At 55.9% G+C, this 18,185-nt stretch overlaps 1 protein-coding gene across 2 annotated transcripts in view; it reads left to right on the forward strand.

The window, feature by feature from the left end:
* Positions 1-1,852: 1,852 nt before the first annotated feature.
* SPNS2 (SPNS lysolipid transporter 2, sphingosine-1-phosphate) overlaps positions 1,853-18,185 on the forward strand; it is a 41,341-nt gene continuing 25,008 nt past the window's right edge. The window contains exon 1 of one of the 2 annotated variants that reach the window (XM_081219242.1): positions 1,853-1,870. Coding sequence is in view for 1 of the 2 variants with exons in the window: in XM_081219241.1 (XP_081075367.1) it covers positions 7,801-8,170 (370 nt within the window). In the remaining variant the exon portion in view is untranslated. Of the gene's footprint in view, positions 1,871-7,626; positions 8,171-18,185 lie in introns of those variants that run through there. The other variant, XM_081219241.1, reaches the window with a different exon arrangement.

Below are 18,185 nucleotides of genomic sequence, written 5' to 3' on the forward strand. Positions count from 1 at the left end.
TCCAGGCTGTGACCAATTGCAAGTCCAAGGTTCTCACAACCCCGTCCTTGGGTTCCATTAATGTGCTAGAGAACTTAGGAAACCCATTTACTCACTATATTGCCAGTTCATTATAAAGTATAGCTCAGAAATAGCCAGATGGAAGAGATGCATAGGACAGGGTATGGGGAAAGGGCGTGGAGCTTCTATGCTGTCTCCAGGCACCACTCTCCCCAGATGTCCATGTGTTTGTTCACCAACCCGGAAGCTCTCTGGACCCAGTCCTTTTAGATGTTACGGAGGCTTCATTACTTAGGCATGATTGATTAAATCGTCGCTGGCGATTGATCTCAATCTCCAGCCTCTCTCCCCTCCCCGGAGTAGTTGGCGGGGGTGGTGGAACTGAAAGTTCCAACCTTCTAATCACAAGGCTGGTTCTCTGGCAAGCAGCCTCATCCTTAGGTGAGATCCAAGAGTCACCTCCTTAACAAAGGAAAGACACTTTTAGGGCTCTCATCACCTAGGAAACTCCAAGGGTTTTAGGAGCTCTGTGCCAGAAACAGGATGAAGACCAAATATATATTTCTTATTAGAAATCACAGTATCATACTTGGTTTCCTCTGAGAAGGAGGCAGTCAGTCTGTGCGGGATTCACTGGCTGTGTGACCCAGGCCACTTCCTGTACTCTCTGAGCTGCAGACTCCCCAGCTATATTTAAGAGGTGTGTTGAATGTGATTTTTCTAACCTAGACCTCATGTGATTTCTCACGGGCTGGGTCTAGGTCCACAGAAGCCCAGCTCCAGGATCTTCCTCCCTACAATCCTGGGGAGGACCCCTGTGAGATTCAGCTCCCAGGAGATGGGCAAGGGCTTCCCAAGAGTCATCAGCTACCCCCACCTCTCCCACCTCAGAGTCCTCAGGCTGGGGAGAAAGATCAGAAACCTCACTTATGCCAGTTCCAGAAACTTGCGTTGGTACCAGTGGGTGCCCATCTTGGTGTTGGGCAGTGACTCCAACCCTGCCCTTGGACCTCACAGCCCCAGAAGGAACAGGGAAACACTTGGCTGGGCCAAGTGAGGCACACCTATGGGCAGAAGAAGGGGTTACATGCCTCAGAAGCTTTGAGGAGTCAGCCTAGGAGCTGGTAAATAGCCAGAGAAGGTGTGGGGAAGGGAATCCCTGGTGGATAGAACAGGCAGAGGTGCAGGGGGTGAGGCAGAAGATATGTGATGAATCACGGAGAGGTGTGGTGTGGTCAGGAAGGAGGGGGTATGTGTATTTTGGGGGAGAGAGAGGAAGCAGGAGAGACTGGCTGGGACCAGAGGGCTCAGATGCCAGCTGAGGAGCTGGAGCTTGAATCCTATAATCAGGGTAGTTCTTTCTGACTCAAGTGCTTTCTGGGGTTTGGGTTGCCAGGCAGGGCAGGGTGGTGCTTTCTGGGACTGAGCTAGACAAAATGCCCCACCAGGAGTTTATACGATGTTATCATCCAAAGTGTTTTGAGGCGGGGCAGGAGCAGCGCGGGCTGGCAGACTCTGGGAGGAGGAGACCAGTATCTGTTCTGCAAGCAGCCCAACCCCAGCTGTACTCAGCTCCCACCCCTTGCCTCTCTGGGGCTGGTCACCCAGACCTCACTGTGCTGAGGTCACAGGTATAGGTTTCTGAGATCCCAGGCTAGGCAGGAGGAGTGGTCAATAGAACACACCTTTCTGGCCAACAGGGCACTTGCTGGGTGATCAGTCCCTGAAACTCTGGACTCACTTGTTGGGAATGTTGATTGGGGAACACACTGCTGAGCAGGACGAGGCCCTCTGACCTGATCTGCTCACATCATGTGTTAATTGCTCTTCCTGGACACACGCTGCGTTCCAGCTCCCAGGTGTCATCCAGGTATGCAGGTGTGCTTGGTCAGTGTGCATGTGCCTGTGCGTGCTCATTTCTGTGTTGGTGTGTGAGCATGTGAGGAGGTGTTTATAGGGTCTGGATGAGAAAACTCTTCTTCCACCCTGACCTCAGGCTTGGAGGGTTAAACACGTGCATCGAGATGGTCACCCCAATCCTGGCTTGTCCCCCTGCAACACCAGACATCAGTCTGTTTCATTCCCTGAAGAGTCTATCTTTCCTCCATGCCTGGGTGGGCCTGTGAGCTTTCTGGTTTAATGCAGCTGCAGGAGGCAACCAGAGGTTGTTGGAGCCAAGCCTTATCGGACACAGGGAGGTATGGGACTTCACGTGCTCTTTCTGTGTGACCACATCAGTTAAGGTTGTAGGGTGGTGTGCAACAGAAACTGACTGATATCTTAAGCAAGAAAGGGATTTGTTGAAGACCTCAGGAGCTCACAGAATCTATGGGAAGATTGGAGATTCAGGAGCCAGGGCTCTGGGGCCATCTTATTGGGACATTTTCTCCCTATTCTTTTTCCACCCTACTCAAGATTTAAAGCCCTGTATGAGAGAGTCCAGTTGGATCCTATGCCCATGCCTTGATTTATAGCTCCATTAAGACCAGGAAACCAGGGTGCACTTAGGAAGGGAAATGGACATTGAGCATCAAAATAAAACATCAGTGAAAGAATAAAAGACCGGAAAAAAAAAAAACCCACAAAAACCAAAGACTGTGTCCATTACAGTGATCTTGGGCAGGCCACTGGCCTTCTCTCAGATGCAGCCTCTCATGGGACAGGGAAGAGGCTGGACTCAGGGTCCTTCAAGGGATTCTTCACTTCTGATAGTCTGAGTCCATGATCAAAGGAGATTGGAGCGTCTATAATTCAGAAAGTGTTAAGAATGTTCAAAAGAACAGGAACTTCTGTGTTAGTGGGGCTCAGAGGCATCTGTTCTGAGCAGGAGAGAGAGGCAGAGACGAGGCGTTCTGAGCAGAACTCGTGAGGCAGGCCCAGGCTGGGGGGGTGGAGGGGCTCCAAGAGTCCCCAGCTTGACAACAGCAGGAGCAGAGAGGAGGTGTCCTCTCCCTACCCGTGGGTGGTGAGCTGTGGAGAACGTATTCAAAGGGTGGAGGGAAATGGCACAGGGAAGTTAATGGAGGGTGGAGTCAATCAGGGAGAAAATGCCTTTACCAGAAGGGCCCGGAGAGGAATCTGGCTGGTTCTGAGTCACGCAGAGCAGCAGATCCATGATGCAAATCAGCGCACACTTACTGAGCACCTGCTAAATGTCATTTACTCATTCAGTCACAAACATTCTCTGAGCACCTCCTCTGTCCTGGACAGCGGAAGTGAATCAGACAGCGTATGGACCCTTAAGGCTCACGATCTGTTGTTGGGCTGGTGGGGGGGAGTGGTGGACGCATGTACAAACATAATCAGCACAGTGAGTTTGGTGTGATGGAGGAGGGATACACAGGTTACTCAAGTAACCTAGGGGAGGAAATGACAGTGTAAACAAGCAGGTCAGGGAGGGCTTCCTGGAGGAAGTCATGGCTGTGCTGGATTTCTGAAGGACTCATGGGAGGAGTGACCTAGGTAGACAGCATAGGCAGAGCAGGACTAAAAAGCCAGGGGAGGGGGCTGCCCAGGTGACGCTCTCCGTGGTCCTGAACCACCAGTGTGTTAGTAGGACAAGGGCGTTTGTGTTGAGGGGAGAGCAGGGACTAGAGACAACTGCCCCCAATTCCTGCCACTCCTCTGGGCTCCAGGAAGTATCATAACTATGAGCGAGTTCAGGGAGATCAATTTTCAGTGTAGACGAGTGTAATTTGAGAGATGGGTAGTAGGATCTGAGGCTGGAGATTGGCATGGGTCATGAAGGGTTATCGGAGATCATGTTAAGGAATTTAGATATGTTTTAAAAATTTATTTTATTAAGTATAGTTGATTTCCAATGTCATGTTAATTTCTTCTGTACTGCAGAGTGTTTCAGTTATACATATATATATTCTTTTTCATTTTCTTTTCCATTATGGTTTATTACAGGATATTGAATAGAGTTCCCTGTGCTATAGAGTAGGACCTTGTTGTTTATCCATTCTATATATAATAGTTTGCATCTGCTAATCCCAAACTCCCAATCCATCCCTCCCTCACCTCCCCTCCCCCTTGGCAACCACAAGTCTGTTCTCTGTGAGTCTGTTTCTGTTTCGTAGATAGCAACTCAGATATTTTTAATCCTGTAGGCAGTGGGGAGCCGTGGAAAAGTTTTGTGCAAGGTAGTGGTAGGGTTGTATGTGTGATTTAGAAAATTACTGGCAAAAAATATGAAGAAAAGACCAGAGGGGAGACTTCCCTGGCAGTCCAGTGGTTAAGACTCCATGCTTCCACTGCAGGGGCTGTGGGTTCGATCCCTGGTCGGGGAACTAAGATTTCACATGTGGCTGAAAAAAAAAAGAAATGAAAAAGACTGGAGGGGAATGTTGGAACAGGTGGTGTTCATCTTTAAAAGGGTCCAAGTGAGACATGGAAAGGTTTGAGCTAAGTCCATGAGCAATTGGGACACTGGGAGATATTAAAGAGAAAAAATGGACAGGCCCTAGAGGTGGGAGTTGAGGGAGAGGAAGGAGTCCCAAATGGCTCCCAGGTTTCCAGCTCAGTGACAATGTGGATGCTGCTGCTATTTGTCAAGAGATAAATGATCCTGGGTGGGAGCAGGTTTAGGGGAAAGACGGTGAGTTCAGTCTTGGATGTGCTGAGTTCAAGGTGCTGGGGGATATCTAGGGAGGAGAGTGCAGGAAACTGCATGTGGACCTAGTGCTTGGAGATGAGGCCACATCTAGAGATGGAGGTTGGGGTGTCCTAGGGAGGTGGATAATTGTTGAAAGCCCAAGCATGGGTGAGAGGCAGCCAAGGGAGAGTGTGCCATGTGAGCAGGGAGGAGACTGAGGCTGAGCCCTGGAGACACTCCTGTGTAGGGAGATGGGCAGAGGGGAGGTGGACTGAGCTCCCAGGTAGCAGCCGTGGGGGAGCCAGTGTTTCTCAGAGTGTGTCCTGCAAAGCTGTAGTCATCTTACGAGATGTTCTGTGGTCTAGTACACATGGGGACATGGCAGCCTATACTTCCCCATGGGAGACTCCCATGTGTACACTCCAGAGTGTACACTCTCAGATTAAACACTCTGGAAAGTTCCTCAGTTAGGAAACCTAATTCTCTGTGTTTATCCCACCATTTCCCAAACATACTTGCCCTTGGGACACTGGCCGCTAATGAAATGTGCCCCGTTTGTTTTGAAATTATGGTCTAGACCTAATGAATGAGTATCAGAAGGCCCTTTAGCCATCATTGAGTTCAGCCTCCCATCACGTTGATGAGAAAGCTCTGTCCTGGAGAAGCTAAGAACATCGCTATGGGGCAGTAGAGGAAACACTGGATTAGGGGTAGACACACCTGGGTTTAGTGCAAGCCTCATCATTTACTAGTGACCTTAGGTAGATTACTTCTCTTCCCTGGGTCCCTTTATCTGTGAGATGAAGATAAGAACCCTACAAGTTCTATAGCTGATGGTCCCAGAGGCTCTCAGGAGGCCACAGTGACTCTCCCAGGGCCATACAGCCCAAAAGGGCTTATTTTCCTCCCCATTACCGTGCCTTTGGTGGCCCCTTATCCCACCTAAGGACCCACTCTAGAGAGTGCCTTTGAGTTAAAATCCCAGAAAAACCCACAGACTGGGAATGGTTGGCTTGCTTGGTGGCAGCTTAGAGGTCCCCCAAATTTGAAAGGCTCAAAACTCTGCCAATTCTCCCGTGCTCCGGAGCCTACTCAGTGGTGGAAAGGCAGTGCCACGGAAAGGGAACGCTCCCCTTCCCGGCTAAGGCCTAAAACTGCTCCCTGGGCAGAGCTGTGGCTGAAAGGATGAGGAATTTTGGGGAGTGGGAAGGGGACCATGGTGTTGGGCTTAGAGCCATGGTTCTGCCTTCTTCACTGCTGGACAGTCCCCTAGCTGGCCACATCCCCCTGCTGGGCACTGTCCTTTAGCTGGCACCATCACACAGTTATGAAAGTCAGTGCCAGGGCTCAGTCCCAATCCCATGGAGCTCCTAGGTCTGTCCTTCCCTGTTGAATCACCTGCCATCCTGGGCCACCCCGTGGAACTTCCCTCATCCAGCTTTGCAGGCCTGCGCTCAGCAAGCTGGAAAGAGGCAGCAAGGCAACTTTCAGAATGAAATCTATTTTCCTAACCCTCCCGTCACAGTCATTCACGCCCAACACGTCGAAGCCTATTTTTAGTCACTTTGCAGAATTTAAAATACACCTCGAAGGCGCCAAGAAGCACCAGCTTGGGGATCAACTCTGCTCACGAGAGACAGTGGGGCGGGAGTGGGGACGGGTGCCTTGTGCTGTGTCACCCGTTGGCTATGCCATGACTCACTGTGGCCGACACCTTCACGAGATGCACCTGCCCATGGATGTGGGCTCTGGAGCAGCCTGCGGTGGGATCTGAGCTCCCAGCCCAGGCCGAAGTGATTGCACCAACCTGGGTCAGCACCAGCCCTGCTGCCGACTAGCTGCATGTCCATGGTAGGGTCATTTATGGGCCCTGGAACCTGTGTGCGAATAATTCTGGTTTCCCAGGCTCTGTCTAGTTCTAACATTACGTCCTCAGCACTCTGTACAGGATTTTCATTTCAAAGCTGCAAACGAATGAGTGGCGGAGGGAGCTTACCAAAACCACAGCCCCTCTGAGATGGGTGAGAGTGGAGATTGTGGCCCTGAATACAGAAACTACCTGACCACTCTGCACAGGAGACAGGGCTCCCCGCTCCCCCAAGGGAGGACCTGGGGGACTTCCAGACCCTTTAAACCCTATCCTCCTATCTACCCCCAGAGAGAGAAACTGAGATCCAGAGAAAGTTAGGGGTCTTGTCTAGGGTCATGTCACACACCAGGGCAGAACTGGGCTAGGACCCAGCCTCCTGTCTCCCATTCAGGGCTTTGTCGTGTGCTGCTGAAGTGTGATGCTTGCGGTTGCCCGTTGCCGTGCCCTCAGGAGAGAAGACCCCCTTTCAATGCCCTGTTTCGGGGGTGGGGGAGGGGGCCGGTTGGAGCCCTGGCTCTCTCTGCCAGGGGCTGCCCTTCTGAGGGGCAGGGGTAGGGTCTCGGTGTGCACACAGGAATGGGCCCGGCAGGGGGCTGGATCTGAGCGTCCCTGGAGAGGTGGGCGACATAGCCTTCTGTGACTGGTGGAGGCCTGGGTCCCGGGCCAACCCCCCACCCGTCACGCTTCTTGGTTCTTACGCAGCCCTCCCTGAACTGATTAAATCATGGCGGGTGAGTAGCTGCTGGAAAGGCCACGGGTCCTCCTACCCGCGCCCCTGACTTAACCGTCTGAGACCCTCTCTCCAGGATGTCCGTATGCCCTGAGCTCTAGCCCTCAGCTCTCTCCCAGAGTCTCCGCCGCGGTAGGGAGCGAGGAGGGCACTGAGTGGGTGCTGGGAAGTCCTGCTTCCCGGACGCTACTCTTAGCTCCGTAGCTCCCCACAAACCCCCTCCGTGTCCTCGTGAGCCTCGGCGGCCGCGCGGCTCCACAGTGACTGCGCCCCCGTCGGGCGGGAGGGGCTCTGCGGCCCGGCCCTCCCCCTCCGCCCCCCGGGGGCAGCACGTGCGGGGCGGGGCTGTGGCCCGAGCCCGGGGCTGATTGGGCGCGGGCCTGGTGGGCGGGGCCGGGCCGCAGCTGTCAGAGCAGCGGCGGCGGCGACCGCGGCGCACCGGGCTGAAACGGTGGCAGCGCCGCAGCCGGGGTCGGAGCGCAGGAGCCGACGGGGCCCGGCCGGGATGGTGCAGCGGCGGCTCCTCGGCGCACACACGCACTGAGTGGGCCCAAGCTGGGCCCCGCGCCCCCCGCGCCCCCCGCCGCCCCGGTCCCGGCCGGCATGATGTGCCTGGAATGCGCCTCGGCGGCGGCGGGCGGCGCGGAGGAGGAGGAGGCGGACGCGGAGCGGCGGCGCCGGCGCCGGGGGGCGCAGCGAGGGGCCGGCGGTGGCGGTTGCTGCGGGGCGCGGGCAGCGGGCGCCGCTGGAGTGGTGACCGCCGACGATGAGGTGCAGACGCTGTCGGGCAGCGTGAGACGGGCCCCTTCTGCACCCCCCAGCACCCCCAGCACCCCCAGCTGCGCAGCCGCTGCCAAGGGCCTCGGCGCTCAGCAGCCCAAACCAGCCAGCTTGGGCCGCGGGCGGGGGGCAGCCGCTGCCATCCTCAGCTTGGGCAACGTGCTCAACTACCTGGACAGGTACACCGTAGCAGGTGAGCGACTGCCCCACCCAGCCCAAGAACCAGGACCCTCTGCCTCGAGGTACCTCGGGGTGCCTTCGGTCCCAGGCCCCCTATATCCAAGCCTTTCGTGGGGTCCCTAAGGGCCCTCCGTTCAGGCACAACTGGGCAAGTGATGCCCTGAGATCTACTGGTCCAATCCAGGGACCGGCCCCCGCACCCCTGGGCCAGGGGTTGGGGGAGTCCCCACCCCTGGAGTAGCCCGCGCGTCCTCGCCAGCCCTTGACGTCCTATCCGTTGTCCTCTTCTGCGAGAGAGTCTCCTTTGCGTCTCTCTGCGTTCTGGCCTCCGCGCCCCCATCCGCCCCAGCCTCAGGTTCCCGGGCCTCTCCTCCCCTTCCCCCAGCCCAGGCTGTCTGTCGGTCCGTAGCCGGTCAGTTCCTTCCTTCCTCCGCCGTCTCCACTCCCCTGCGTGCGTGCGGCGAGTGCGCGCGCCCCTTGCGGGTGTGTGCCAGGGGAAACCAAGTGTGTGCTCGCGGGCGGCGCGGATGTGTGTGTGAGCGTGTGAGCGCGTGGCTGACAAAGGCTTGGGGCTGCGGGGAGCGGAGGGAGGGGCGGGGCGGGTCCGCGGCGCCTGGGGACCCAGGATGCGGTTTGCAGCTGGCCCTGGCTAGAGGCCCGAAGACGCCTCCCCCTGTTCTGTGTCGCTTGGGGCCTGGGGTAGGGCGCGGGCCACTGGGGCTGCCTCCTCCTCTGTGAGCATCTCCGGGAATCAACCTTGGGGAGGGGCTAGAGGTAGATAGAACAACTGAGTTCTAGCCCCGGATTTTCCCCCTTGTGCTTGGTGTGTGACCTTGGGCCGGTCTTAGCCTATGTTTAGGTCTGTTTCCCCGTTTGTAAGGTGGTTGGTCCTCAGGCCCTTTGGGGATGAAAGGGCGTTCTGGGATTCCAGTCTCCTCGCTCCCCTCCCATAGTTCTGGGGCGGGGGGCGGGGGGGAGGTGGTGGTGCCTGTGAACAGGGGTTTTTCCTAAATTGAGCTGCCCCTCGGTGGGAAGGGTGCAGCCTTGAGAGAAAGAGACTTTGGCCAGGCTAGCATGTGGGGGCTCTCTGCCATGGGAGAGCAGTGACTGGATACCTGACATCCTGGCATGCTGGCCTAACCATAGCTTAGTAAAATCTGGAACTAGAAAAAAAAAAAAAAAAAAAGAGGGAGGAATTTTGGACAGACTCGAAAGAGAACTAACTTTGTACCCATGGAGAGAGGCAAGCTCTGGCTTAAACCATAAAACATATGCCACCTGGGTCCCCTTCCCTAGGACTCAAGTCTCCCCCTCTGTTGAATGGGCTTTTGTGTCAAGTGGAAGGAGGAACTCTAATGGGAGAGCAGAGGCTTCCGCCTTCCCCCACTCCCACTTTCAAAACCCTTTATCTCTCTGACCCTCCCTGCGGGGAGTTGGAAGTGGGTACCAGTGGCACCAGTTTCCAGGTCGAGCTCAAGGGGCTCTTACTTTGGCCTGGTGAGCAGGAGTACCCAGCACCGCCCAAGTGCACCAGCCCCATGGCACACACATGTGCCATGCTGCCTGGGACCTGGGAGCTTAGGTGCCACCCTAAAGTGGGGAGAAGTCAGAGAACACGGGGGGGCCTGTAGTTAGTGCAACATCGACTTCTGTCCGTAGATGGGCAAGCCGAGGCCCTTGTCCAAGATGGCCCGGAGAGCGCGCGACAAAGCTGCTGTTCGATCTGCCTGTTTCCCACCCTCTCAGCTGGGCAATGAATGGCCTGCTTCTAGTGCTGTAACACACTCCAATTTGTTTTTTCATGCCCCTGACCACCCCCTCTGATATTCTTAGGGAAACCGACTCTGCTAGGGGCTGAGGTGCGACGGTGGGATCAGGGAGGGCTGGTGCTTATCTGCCCCCACCCCCACTTGCGTCCCAGAGTCAGAATGCGAGAACAAGATAGGAAATTTCTGGTGAATTGGTAAGGGGGGGTGGGGCAGTAGGGAGGAAGGCCCGGAAAGCTCTGTGCAAACACCGCCTGAGCTGTGCATCCCTCCCTGTCCCTCCAGGGTGGGAGCTCATGCACCACCCTGCCCCCAACACACAGCATACACAGATTTCCTCTCCGGATAAGCCTGGCTCCCTCCCTCTCTCTTTATGGTAGATTCTCCTACCACCACCCCCTTGCTGCCAAGTTCAGTTTTCAGGAAGATTTACTGTTTCTATGGCAACTATTATGGCTTGATGTATCTTGGGAAATTGGGGGGACCACAGGGGAATGGTCATCCCTGGCCCCCGTCCACCTGTTGCTGGCGTCCAGCTGGGACAGAGGAGGGTAGGCAGACAGTCCACTGCTCAGTCATCTTTGATATTTGCGCCCACCTGATCCCTGAGAACCTCACCATCTGGCCCTGCCTCCCCCATCAAAAAGTGGGTGAGTTCCCACTCTCTTCCTTTAAATCTTTCCTGTGCATTTCTGTTTTCATGGCATAGACCAGCTCTGTCCAAAAGGGATATAATGCAAGCCATGGATATAATTTAAAATTTTCTAGTAGCCACATTAAAAAAGTAAAAAGAATAGGTGAAGTGAATTAATAATGTATTTTATTCCACTCAATATATCCAACATAATTCAACATGTAATCAATATAAAAGCTACTCATGGGATAGTTCGCCTACTTTTCATACTGAGTTTCGAAACTCAGTGTGTTTTACATTTACAGCACACGTCAGTTTGGACTAGTTGCTATTCAGGTGTCCAACAGCCACAGTGGCTCGGGGCCACCACAGTGGACAGTGAAGGTCTAGAGTCTTTGATGCCAGAGTTCACATCCAGGCTCTTCAACTTCCCAGCCATGTGACCTTGGGGATGTCTCCTGAGCCTTCTGGGTGATCATTTCCTCCCCTCCACCTCCCAGGGTGTGTGGCATAAATGAGAATATCTCTTAAGCCAGACTCCTAGGAGAGCTTCACAAATGTCAGCTCCCTGCTCTTCCATGGCTCTGCCCAAGCTGTGCCCTGGCCACTGTGCCCTCCTGTTTTTCAGTTTCTGACAGTTCCTTTCAGGAAGCGTTGGCAAACCCCTCCCTTCTTCACCAGGGCTGATCTCCATCCTGGGAACTCCAGGAGGTTCTGCCTCTGCCCTAGCATTCCCAGCGCCACCCCCAGTTATCTGGCTAATTATGGCATCTCCTCCTCGTTCTCCTCCCCCTACTCCCCCTCCTCCCGTCCTCCTCCTACCCCTCCTCCTCCTCCCCCTCCTCCTCCTCCCCCTCCTCCTCCTCCCCCTCCTCCTCCCCCTCCCCTCCTCCTCCCCCTTCTCCTCCTCCTCCTCCCCCTCCCCCTCAGAACCCCCCTGAGGGCAGCAGGCCTCAGAAGCAGGTGAGAAGGACCAGGTTCCCACTCTTGCTTTTCTTACTGAGCATTGTTTCAGTTGGACGAAAGTGATGTAGCCCGGAAACTGCCTCTAAACCCTTGCCCCATCCTCCTTGGGTGGATGAGGACACTGACACCGGGAGAATGCTGGAACTTATCCAAGGTCACATGGTGGGACGGAGCAGGACCAGAACGCTCCAGTGTGGTCTTCTCTCAGGGGGAGGACAGAGCATACCCCCTGCTTCTGACCTGGAAACTCAGAGACTCTGCTGGCCAGGGCAGAAGCCCTCTGGGCAGATGAGTTTCAGCTCAGTTTAACAGCAGCAGTTTGAGCTCCCCTAGGGCACGTGGCTCTTGCACCCTCCCCCAAGCCCCTGTGAGCCTGGCAGCCACCCACTCTCCATTCAGAGCCCACTCCTGGCTGCCAGGTCAGGAGAAGGAAGAAGCCTCTCAGGCGAGGGTCCTGAGTCTCCTCTTACCAGCTCCACATCCTGGTGCCGGAGCTGCCCGTGCTCCTGGGCTCCCATTCTTCCATCTGTAAAATGGAAGCAGAGCTGAGGGTGTAGGTGGCAGCGTTCTGCTCCTGGAACCAGGCCCGGCAAGAGGGAGCTGGGCAAGCCCTGTTCACGTTTGGTGAATAACTATTTGAAAGCTGAGATCCTCCCCCAACTTCTCTGGGACACCTGTTCTCTTCGTGAGACGTAGTTTCTTTCCCTTTGATCCCGTACCCTGGCAGACCAGGCACTTGAAATTGGGCGGAGCAGGGGCTGGTGAGGAGAGGCAGAGCCCTGCCCTGGGGGAGTCCTTTTCTGCCAAAGAAGCTGAGACCGGTATCCATGGCAACCACTCACTAACACAAACCCAGAAGGAGAGAGTAGTACAGGGAACCAGCCTGGAACACAGGCCTGGCAGGGACTGGGGGCTTCCCCAAACACCTGGGCTCCACGCAGGAGGGGCTGCCAGGCACGGGCTTTTAGCTCTTTTTCTGTCTGCTTGGTTGAGGCTGTCCAGAGCCGACAGTTGGGGAAACAGAGGCTCAGGGCCTTTTACAGAGTCACCTGAGTGCGTAGAAGCCAGGTCAGTCCCCAAGCTCCGTGTCTATCTTTGTGGATAAGGATATCAACACCACTCCGCCCTGCCCCCTCAGGTGGCTTTGTCCCCTTGAGTGGCCCTGCCCTGGTCACCACCAAGTCAGCACTACGTAAGGTCTATAGGGCGGGGTGTCCCAGGGCCACATTCCAGAATGCCTGTCTGGCGGGTCAGCGTCCAGGTGCACCGCTGGGCTGGCCTGGAATGCCAGTGCCCCAGTGACTAACCGCCAGCAGCCCATTTCCTTGCTCCTTTTCCTCCTCGGCCACTTTCTGGCTGGTTCTAACAGCATTTCTGCTGTGCCGTTGACCTGTCAGAGAAGTGCTTTGAAACTCACTGCCTTGATTTGGGACTCAGGGCCAGTGACTGGCCCAGCCTGTGCCTTAGTTTTCCCTTTGTGAATGGGGCCGGAAGGCTGCAGGCTGCAGGGTACAGCCTGGTCTGAGAGTGAGGCTGCTCAGAGAGGAGGAGTTCCGCGTCCCTTCCCCAGACAGGAAGTGGCTTTGTTTCTGCCTGGGTGTGGGGGCCTGAAATCCTGAGGGCAGAAGGGGGATGAGAGCAAAGGAGGCAAAGAGGACACTGTCTTGATCCCCAGGCCCCTGGGGCTGGGCTCCTGGTTGGGCCCTGACAGTCTCCTGGGCTGAGCTTCCTACTCCTGGCTTTATCAGAATTGCTGTGTGACCTGAGGCAGATCCTGACCCTCTCTGAGCTGTGAATCCACAGTAGATGATTTCGTTCCTCTTTTTCTGTGGTGGTCAAGGTCTTGCTCTCAAGGGTATTATGGGGCACATGACTTGGTCTCAGGGACTCTTGTTTTCTGGAGCTCGGCTCTGCCTGTACCTCCCTTTTCCAGGACAACCCAGGACTGTTCCCTAGATGCTGCAGCGGCCAACCTTAGTTTTATTTTTGTTTTTTTGTTTTTCTGTTTTTTTTTTTGGCGGTACGCGGGCCTCTCACTGCTGTGGCCTCTCCCGTTGCGGAGCACAGGCTCCGGAAAGCAAAGCTCCGTAGGTTCAGCGGCCATGGCTCACGGGCCCAGCCGCTCCGCGGCATGTGGGATCTTCCCAGACCGGGGCACGAACCCGCATCCCCTGCATCAGCAGGCGGACTCTCAACCACTGCGCCACCGGGGAAGCCCCCCAACCTTAGTTTTTGCTGCCGGGTCTCAGTGGTGTCTCTGCCCTCCTTCCAGGAAGTCTTCCCCACACCCCCCAACTCTGCCCACCTCCATCACGGCAGCTACCCCCATACAGGGTGGCTGTCTCCCTTCAGACTCACATGGCTGAGCCTGGTCATCTCTGTGTCCCCAGTATGTGTGGGGGGCTGGCACAGGCTTGGCTCTTGTTGGCCGACTGAGTGGCAGAATTGAGTTGACCCAGCCCTGCCTGTCCCCAAAGCCCATCCTTCTGGGCTGAAGGGGCACTGGTAGGTTTGAACGACCCTGGACAAAGACCAGGCCCCTGTAGCCGAGGTTGGGGCTTCTCTCGTGGTGGCCAGCGCTGCCCTTTTGTTCTCAGTAGGACACAATGAGCTGGAGGCCTCATGTCTCTGAGAAGGAAGTAGGGGCAGAGATCAGTGTGGTCCCTGTCTGTGCAGCCCGCAGCCCTGACAGTGGGGCTCCCTGGCCCCATGCTGGGCAGAATGGCTCCTGTACATGCAGGAGGGCACTATGGTGGCTTCGTCTGGTCTCTTCTGCAGGTAGGGCACTGGAGGCCAAGGGCTGGTCCCAGGTCACACTGCGAGGTGGGGTGAAGCAGAACGCTGGTCTGCTCTGGGCCTGGCCCTCTCTTGGTAGTTGGGCGTGGTTGGTGAAAGGAGCCCTAGGTAAGATACGGCAGAGGGCAGAAGCATTTATATTAGAGCAAGAAAGAGGCAGGACTGATGCACTAGCCAGAGCTTGGAGGCTAGGGGTGGGGTCCCAGCCTCCTGCCTTGCCCTCAGTTCTCTGCCTCCATAGAGACCTGGCTGGGGTCTACCCTCACAGCCTGGTAGCTCCGTGGGATCTTCCTGGTCCCTTCACTGCCCAGCATGGACTTGCAAATGGGGTCCCAGGCAGCAAGGAGCACCAGTATGCTTTGTAAACTGTAAAGGGCCGTGCCTGGGGAGGGAGGGTGTTACTTGGTCACACACTGTTTCTAGCCCCCAGGTGAGGGCGGTTGGTGTGGATGTTGAGAGGGGGGTAGCTGCAACCTATTTTCTGGTGCTTTTTGGGGTGAGGTGGTGAGCACAAGCCAGGTTGGGGCGCTTAGGGGTCCGCTCGGCCTAGCTCCTGCCTGGCTCTGTTTCCTTCGCCTTCTGAATCTCAGTTTTCCAGCTGAGAAGCGGGAGTGGGGGTTGCTGGTGGCCTGGGCCGCTGGAGCAGCACACAGGGAGGAGGCTGAGGGCTCGTGGGCTTGAGCCGCGCCGTTCTGAGGCCTCTTATCTCTCCCCCCCCTCTCTCCCCCCATACCCTGGACTTATCCCAGGTCTGTGGCCACACAGGCCACACCCTCCATGGGTCATGATAAGGGTGTGGCCACCTTGTCCCCGGCCCCTGTTGGTCTTGGGAGTCCTTGAGCCAGAACAGGGCCGGGGAGGCTGAGATGGGAAAGGAGTGGCCCTGCAAAGCCCCCAAATTGCTAAGGCCGAGTCTGGTTCCAGGAAAGCTGGCCCCAAATGATAGACCAGAACCACAGGCCAGAGGCCCGGCTGCCTGTCCCCGCCCACTCTGGGCAGAGAGGCTTGGTGGGAATGGAGGTGGGGGGATGGGGAGGGAGGGCTCTCTGAGCTCTGGGGGTGGTTCTGCTCGCCTTGGGCTGGTGGGGTCTGTGGGCAGGGCTCTGGGTAGGGAAGGGTGCTATGGGGTGCTCTTTATGGGGACAAGTCTGGAGTTTAAGTCTTCTAGGGAGGGGGTGGGGCCTCTCTGAGGGGCTGAGGCTGTGGGCCAGGGGTCCCATTCTCATGGTCCCTGCAGAGATGACCACTAAGCTGTCCTGACAGATGACCCAGATCTGTAGGCAGGCATGGGGGCAGGCGGGTGAGCACATGTAGAACAAACACGATTAAGATTTAGAATGGACCCAGCAGGGATGTATAGGGATCCTAGGTCACTCTCAGATGGGCAACCTGAGGCTCAGGATAGGGGCCAGACGCTCCCGTAGGTCACTCAGTTTGTCCCTGGGGGATGGGGGGAGGGTCTTGCCCTGTGGAAGCTCTGGGGCAGGTAGAAGTGAGTGTGCTTGACAGCCCGGGTCTCTAGCTGAGGAACCGCCTTGGCCCGTCCCCATTAGGCTTGGGAAGGAGCGGGTGGGTGCTGGCGGGGCCGGGCTGTGGTTTCCCAGCCTTAGCCATTCAGAGCCAGGTCAGCAGAGCCAGGCCCTCAGGCCCCTATAATTACCGGGATGGGAGTTGTGGCCCTGCATTGGAGCAGGGGTGAGACTTCCAGAGTGAGCCAGCCCTGAGGCCTCCACAGGGGAACCAGGGTCCCTCCAAGAAGGACCAGCCAATGGCAGGCATCACCTATCCCTTCAGATCCCTAGGTTCTGTCTTTCCAACCACCTGCCCCCATTTTGAAGAAAAGAATGCTGAGGTGGGAATTCCCATTCTCTGGGAACTGGTCACAGCTGGGGCTGTTGCCCCATGATGATCTTCATGATCTATGATAACGTTTGTAACATTTATTGACTACCTACTATGTGCCAGGCACCATTCTAAGCATTTTACATGGATCAACCCATTTAAACCTCACAACAACCATGTACAGCAGATCTTAAAATTAGACCTTGTTACAGAAGAGGAAACTGGCACAGAGAGTTTAAGTAACTTGCCTAAGGTCACAAAGCAGGGAAGGTGGAGAAGCCAGGATTGGAACCCCGATGGTCTGGCTCTGGAGCCCATGCTCTTGGAAATTCAGCTATGCTGCCTGCTGCTCTGAGAGAGGTGGGGTAAACGTGGGGGGATGATGACTGTTTGGGGAGTGAACGTGAGCACCAGGTGGCCTGCCCTGGATGACAGGCCAGAAAGAGACCTCAGGATCATGTCCCAGCCTTGCATCTGAGGCTCGTCTGAACTGGGGGGTCCTGAGGTCAGTGTGGGTTTCTTCTTACACCTTGGCCTTTTTGAGGACTCTGTGATGTCAGCAGGTTGGGTTCTGGACCTGACTCTTCTAGGGGCTATTGAAGGACCAGCAGTGATGGGGGATCGCTGTATCTGTGACCAGCCAGATGGGTGAGTCGGGCCAGATTCCATCCAGCTCTGGGGGTGCCTTCAAAGTTACAGGCACCTCCTCAACAAGAGCCCCAAAGGAGGGAGTTGGGTGCAGCACCCTGATAGACATGACCTTGGATCTGGGCCCTGGATGAGGTGGATCTTAGCAGGTGGAGATGAACAGTCCAGGAAGAGGGCATGGCTATTGTCAAGGCTTGGAGGCCTGTGGGCCATGATATCTGAGTCACAGGGGCTTCAGACCAGCCAGGCCAGTGGTTTCCAATCACCTGGGCAGAGTGTTAATAGATTCCTGGCTCTGGCTTCTAGACAGGGTGATTGTGCAGACCTGGATCACGGAGGCCTCAAATGCTAGAAGTCTGGGCTTAATTTGGGTGGCAATAGGGAGCCACTAAGCTCTACTGGGCAGCCACCCTCAATGACCTAATTTGGTTACACTCTCAGAACAGTGTCTGGCGTGTAGTAAGCACTCAGTACACGTTTAACACCCATATTATTGTTGTTAGCAGTAGTATTACTGAACCAGGGACCTGGGCCAATGGATTTTGAAGACCTCGTGGGTGACTCTGGGCCCTAGCCAGAGTTGACAACCACTGTGCCACAGCCTTAGCTCCTTGAGTCCAGAGATTGTCTTGTGGTCTCTGAAACCCCAGCCCAGGACTTAATAGGAAGTTGATAAGTGCTTGTGTGATCAGGCTGCAGGAGGGATGCTGGATGGGCTAGTAGAGGCTGGAGGCAGGGAGTCCAGGGAGGAGGCAGTTGGTGAAGGAGAGAGAGAATCGCTGGGGCCCATTCATGGGAGGCAAGGGGTGTGTGTGTCATGGTCGACTCCCAGGTGTCTGGTCTGGGGAGTGGACCAGGTAGGTGGTGGAGCCGTGGAATCGGGGTCCAGGTGGCTGGGATGCTGAGAGATGATAGAGCCTGTGGGGTTGAGCCACCAGAAGGCAGTTGGCTTCAGGGGGGGATGGAGATGAGGACATCGAGTTGGGGAGGGGTGAGAACTCTTTTAAGAACTTCAGCTGTGGGAATTCCCAGGCGGTCCAGTGGTTAGGACTCGGTGCTTTCACTGACATGGCCTGGGTTCAATCCCTGGTCAGGTAACTAAAAAAAAAAAACAACAAAAACTTCAGCTGTGAAGGGGGGAGAGAGAAAGAGCGGCTGGCAGGGGGGATGAGCCGGACTGTTTTTACCACCAGAGTGAGAGAGGGGTGAGCACGTTTGTGCGCTGATATGCAGGAGACAGGAGTAAGGGAGATGCTGACAGCGCGGCTCAAGCAGCGGCTGACCCGGGCCAGCTCTCCAGGGGGCAGGAGGGGCAGTTGGCCTTGGACAAGAGGAGAGCCCCTTGGAGGCTTGAGAGGGGTGTAATTAGGGTCAAT

The sequence above is a fragment of the Mesoplodon bidens genome (genome assembly GCF_964165515.1).
Source record: "Mesoplodon bidens genome assembly, chromosome: 19".
NCBI classification, from domain to species: Eukaryota; Metazoa; Chordata; class Mammalia; order Artiodactyla; family Ziphiidae; genus Mesoplodon; species Mesoplodon bidens.